The sequence below is a fragment of the Apteryx mantelli genome, chromosome Z, assembly GCF_036417845.1.
Source record: "Apteryx mantelli isolate bAptMan1 chromosome Z, bAptMan1.hap1, whole genome shotgun sequence".
Taxonomy (NCBI): domain Eukaryota; kingdom Metazoa; phylum Chordata; class Aves; order Apterygiformes; family Apterygidae; genus Apteryx; species Apteryx mantelli.
In genome coordinates, this window is record NC_090020.1 from 35,462,045 (window position 1) to 35,468,044 (window position 6,000).

Here is a 6,000-nt window from a genome sequence, read left to right on the forward strand (position 1 = left end):
TTTAATTTACCTGGGAGTATGTCTACAAACTTGGTAGCACTTACCATAACATTATGGCGAGAACTTTCAGAAGTTCTTAGCCTTTTTTTTTCCTCTTCTCAAGTTGTCTTTGCATATGTGAAGAGACTGAAATGTGGATGATAACTTTAAAGCTTTTTTGATGAGGGGAAAAATGTTATGCTGGGTGCAATAATGAAACTTTGTCAACACTTCATAGTTACTTATAAAATAAAATGTAAGAGTTAACTTGCATTTTTCCCAAGGAAGGTACTTTAAAAAAAATCTGATATTAAGAGGATGTTAACTATGTATGGCAATGCATTCATAGAAGAAATAGAAGAAAAATTTACAGAGAAACTTAAGTTTGGGGAAGATGCTTGGCAGCTTCAGTTCTATCATCATTTGCAGTATGTGGCTCACGGGAGCCCAAGGAGCAATCTGAATCTCTAGTTTAGCACTGATAGCTACAGCGTAGCAATTTGCATGACACAATAGTGTTGGCCTTATTCTCAGTTTTCAGTTTGAGTTGACTAGCAAGTAGTTTAATGCAGGGTGCTGAATAAGTGACCGAGAGCAGTGAATCATTGAAACAGGAAGATGTTTGTATATCAGTTTCTTTTCTTTCCAAGATGCTCCAGAATAACAAGCCATTATTTAAAAAAAAAAAAAAAAAAAAAAAGCATCCACTTTGGAATTGGGTATGCACTTTGGTCATCATAATATCAGATTGCATTAAGACTTGCAAAGTTGTCATTCCACTTTGTTTTTAAGGATGAACTAATGAAATAATTTCTAACTGTAAATATATCAAGACAATCTATTTGCTCCACATCGTTTTTCTTTGCCTTTGGAGTTTTTTTGCAACTCCCTGAATTAAAAGGAAAATAGCTGCAACCTGTAAGAGATTCTTACATCGGAACAAGGATGTTGATTTAAAGGCTTGGGTTGTCTGGCATAAAAGGCACAGCACGTCTGACCATGTGCTAAGGAAATTCCTCCCTGGACCACAAAACACAGGTTTAGTGCTCTCTATTCATACAGAAGGTGCACTGAGAAAGGAGGCGTAGTTGGTATGGTTAGGTGGGGTTAGTTTCCAGCTCTCCAATACAACTCGGCGCAATGCGGTACCCTCTGTCCCATTTGTTCTGTGCTTGGCTTGTAACTAACCCCGTGGGAACTGGCAGGTTGGTATAAAGACACATCTTTTTGTATCCAGACTTGCCATAGGCCTCATCTAAAATCGGAGGATACTTCCGGGTGGATTTTACTAGGTGAGTAAATAATACAGTTACAGACTTGAGGAGATTTAGCATCCATTCCAGTGTGGAGTCAAAAAATGCTTTTAGCAGCATTATTGGTTACGGAAGTTATGTATTATCATTTTAGAAGATGTGTTTTTGTTGGAGTGGCATGGTTGCACTGAAATTTTGAATGAAGTGTGCGGGGAGAGGTTTTGTATGGCTGTTTTTCTGTTAAATGGGCTCCGATGCCTTGTTCCGCTGCAGGCTTAAGTTCAATTATCTACATTTTTTGTAACTTGTGTGTTTAACCTTTATGTCAAAAGATATACTTATCTAACCGATTGAAGTGTCATTTGAAACTTAATAAAACTAAAGGCAGTATTACAAAAAAATCTGTGACCATACTTCCTGGAAGCATGGCAATAGTTAGGTGTTTGAACAACACAACTTGTATTGGGCGTGTTCAGCGTTTAAGAGTTGTGATGTTTCTAAATCTTAAGACTTTGCAGTTATCTTCTATATTGAAAAATCCATAAATATCTACCAAAGCACGTTGTATTTTTGTGTTGCAGATGATTCACCTCCTGCAGAACGGGAACCAGGTGAAGTTGTGGACAGCCTGGTAGGCAAACAAGTGGAATATGCCAAAGAAGATGGCTCAAAAAGGACTGGCATGGTCATTCATCAAGTTGAAGCCAAACCATCTGTCTATTTCATCAAGTTTGATGATGATTTCCATATTTATGTCTACGATTTGGTGAAGACATCCTAGACGTCATTGTGAACTTTTGCCAAATTTGTGGAACTATTAAATGTAAAATTTGTAGACACAAAGACTTGACTGCTTTCCAGTTTAATGAAAGCTTAAATGTCCCTGCGAACCCACAATCTCTGCCAGCAAAACTGTTTTGTTCTGAATAATACAAGCAAATTGATGTGAACGTGACACATTTTGTGTAAGAACTCCTTTTCTTGAAGGAAGTCAATATATTTGAGTGGGAGGGAGTTAAAAGCAAAGAACAGCTGCAAATTCAAGCTGTGTAAAGTTGATCTAGTATTGTAATCATTAATCTAAATTTTTTTCATAGATTTTAACTTTTTCTTCAACCTTGCACTCACTTGTTCAACTGCCACATGCAAGTGTAGTTTGATATTTTTGATATGCCTTCTTTTGTAACATTAAATTTAATTTCTTGGCTACTGGCAGTCCTTGTTTTCAGGGTTGGGTCAGAGGTGACTTTCCTGAAAGGTTTAAACGGTTTGTGCAGCATTAAGGAGTGCCTAACCCAAGTAACATCAATCTACTGTGTTTCTACATTTCAAATTTAGCTTTTTAAGAACTCGCAGTACATGGAACTACTTGTGCATTTTTAGTAGTGACAGGGCAGTAGGATATAAAGTGTTTGACTTATGCACCTTTCAGTGAAAAGGCTTTAAACTATAAAAATATATTTAATCTGTATAACCAGTTAATTAGAAAATGCAGGTTAATGGCCCGTATTTAAAAGTCGTAGGAACCAGTAATACACACGCAACAAGGCTGCCTTTGATCCTAAATGTTGTACTTCTCTGTTTTGTTGTACACACTTCTTAGCAAAACCTAAGTGCTTGGTGCCACAAATTTAACAGTATATATGCTACTCCAGAAGACTTTAGACTACGCATTGGCAATCAGTAGTCTCTCATTTAATATCAGAACCTAGCAACCTGAATGTTTGTGTGTGGACTTAGAAGCCTAACAGTAGTTAATCTTATACACGGTAAACACAGTCCCATGAGGGGGGAGGGGAAAAAATCCTTTTACCTTGAAGACTTACTTTAGAGAAGGAGAAGCATTTGTTGCCTTCTGCTCAGTCTGCTGCATTTTTTGTTGTTGTTTTGTTTTGGTTCTGTTTTTTCATCCATTTGTGTCTTTTAAAAACCATTTTGGTTCAAGAAGGCATCTTCCCAACATATTCTTTTTTTTTTTTCTTTTTTTCTCCTGGCTTTTCCACATAAGGAGTGTCTGGACAAATCTACAGCTTAAACCTGTTGTTGCCTTTTGTGGTGTACGTTGTACTTGCTTTGAGGTATGCTGTTACTGTGAATTTCATTCTGCGAACACTAGAGTTCTGCATGCCAGTGGTGTACTATCTAATGGAAGCTATAGGCAGTCTCAGTGGTTCAGTCATCTGCGTTAGACTGTGGATGTAAATAGCAGCCCACAAGAGCAGAGTCCTTTCACAGTTTTAATCTTGCAAGATAGCTGTAAATCAAAGTTAGTTGTTTTTTATTTTTATTTTTTTTCTTAAAGTGTGCCAGCTTTTAAAAACGTCAGAATTGCAACAATGATCAGCACAGCAACAAAATTGTCATGTTACATTAAGGCAGAGCTCTGCAAGTCGCAAGGTACTGCTTCACAGAAATGCAGTATGTGAAGACAGACAGCACTGTTGATGGAAGGAAGGAATACACAGTTTTCCAACCTTATGCCGTTAGTGGAAGGGATAGCAGGAGAGGTGCTGTTAATCAGAGATCAGAGGTCCAGATGACCTCGACTGTGGGTATTCTTGATATCGAAGACTCAGTGGTTTAAGCCCCTTTCTGTCAATTTTTTTGCCTGATTTCATATTTTAGCCTTAAGGCTTGTGCCTCATTATGCTGTTGAATGGTAATAAATACTCATCATATAAATATGATACCTTAATTCTTTGTCCATTGCTACTATATTGCATTATGTCCAGTATTTCATCATGGGCAACCAAAGGCAGGCTATTGTCTTTCAGTGAATAGCTTCTCAATGCAGTCCTTAAGCACTAAGTACCTGAGTCGTAAATGTTCCTTGTGTTTTGAACAAAGTGAGCAGATTTGCAACACAGTGTTTTCATCCTGCAGATCTGTTATGTGTTTTCTATTGACTCTTAAGAGTCCTGCATGTAAATCTCAAAGCTGAGCCTGGCTCCATGAGCCCAAGTTGATATTTGTGGCACAAAAATGAGTGAGTGTATTGATTATACACAAGATACATGAATAACCTAGTACAGTGAATTTTGGGCTATACATCTAAGAAATACAAGGTTTGTTTTAAAATACCAGAGGTTTAGGTCTACTGAAACATTTTTAGCATTAGGCTTGCATTTGTGGGTTTTCTGCAAGCCACTTTAATACACCACGTATTCTGCCAATTAGAGTATACTCTATAAATTGTAAATTGTTTTTAGATGTCCCTGTTGTCTGTTGCGTGGGTTTTTCTTTTCATCCTTTTTTTCTTTTTCCTTTTCCTTTTTCCTAAAAAAACTTTTTTTTTGATAGCTTAAACCACCTTTTTGAGGCTTGAGACTAATTCCACTCCCTGCCCATCTGCTTTGGGCTTTGTTTTAGGCTCATGTTTCAGATCTGCATGCAGTGCTTGCGTTACCCTGGTAACTAAATGTTGGTTCCTTGTTCTAGGGGTTCAACATTACTTTCCAAAATTATCATAGGGCTTGTGATGGCACAAGCCATGGATCTTTGTATAAAAGTTATTGGCCTTTCTCATTTACCTGCTGTAGTATTGTTGTATATTGTGTGTGTGCGTGTGCGTGATGTCAGGCTGCCATGTAAAACTTTTAAAAAGGAAAAAAAAAAACTTAAATGCAGACCATCCTTTTTTGCATGCTTAGAGGGTTAGAACGTTCAATGTAACAAACTAAAGTTGCATGTTAAAATGTTTAGGTTTTGGTTTTGTTCTGTTTTTATTTTGTGTTCAGTTTTTCGTGAATTTGCTTATTGTGCTGTTTTAATGGTTGTTAGTAGGATTAAATGCACCGGTGAGGCAAGCATAGTGCCAACAGAAGGTAATTTTCCAGTTGTATGTGTCATACAGCATTTGAAGGGACCATGTATTCTGTTCAAGAATAAATAAAATCACAATTGATTAGTAAAACACTACATTTTTCTTCTTTCTTTTGAGTGCCAAACCCTAAACTAAGTTGGAAAAGACTACATGAAGACTGAAATACTTTGGGGAAAACCCTCTTTCTTGCAACAGGTAGAAGCCTTCTTTAAACGAACTATTTAAAAATGGAGGCTTTTATCTTCTTATCTTTGTAGATAGAATTGATTACAGTCACTTCAGGGAAATAGAATTATTGTTAAAAACAGTTTCTGGTTCCTTGAAAATGCTGTGCTTTTTGTATTTTACATCATTAGTGCAATTTGGATGGTTCTTGGTATGTGTATAGTTCAAAGGTCTTCGTGTTCACATTTTAAAATTAGGTAATGACTTCATCTTTAGAGCTTGGTTTCATTATTTTTATTTTATTTTGAACAATGTAGACAATTCCCTGTTCTCTGCATTTAGAAGTATAAACACAAATCTGTTACTTAATTCTGTAAGTAATTTTTATAATTATGATGTAACTCTATCCTTAAAACATTTAAAATAAACCCTTTATGTGCAACTTATGACTGTAAACTTTGTTCTCATGAGCAAAATGTAGTGATGTGATTTCAGATTGTGAAGAAGCAGTTTCTTCAGTTTTCTAATTAAAAAGGATTTATTATTTTAATGTCAAGCCATGTATGCTGGTATAATACTTTCCCTATGAAACAAGTTTGCTTGCTAAACCAGGTCTTTATTCTTTTTTTGCCAAGTAAGTATGAATGTTGATAAGATGGAATTTGACTGAGGCAAAGCATAAGGCTTAAATTGTGTTTCACCGGAGGCACAAAAACTCCCCTTCGGGGGGTTATGCAAGTCTGAAGGAGGCTCTATTTCCAGAGCACACCACATCTCTCA

The 6,000-nt window shown here is 36.5% G+C and overlaps 1 protein-coding gene across 3 annotated transcripts in view; it reads left to right on the forward strand.

The window, feature by feature from the left end:
- SPIN1 (spindlin 1) overlaps nt 1-5,776 on the forward strand; it is a 52,170-nt gene extending 46,394 nt beyond the window's left edge. For all 3 annotated transcript variants that reach the window (XM_067315180.1, XM_067315182.1, XM_067315181.1), the window contains exon 6: nt 1,814-5,776. In XM_067315180.1, the coding sequence (XP_067171281.1) occupies nt 1,814-2,013 (200 nt within the window). In that variant the 3' untranslated portion in view covers nt 2,014-5,776. The remainder of the gene's footprint in view (nt 1-1,813) is intronic.
- The last annotated feature ends 224 nt before the right edge of the window (nt 5,777-6,000 follow it).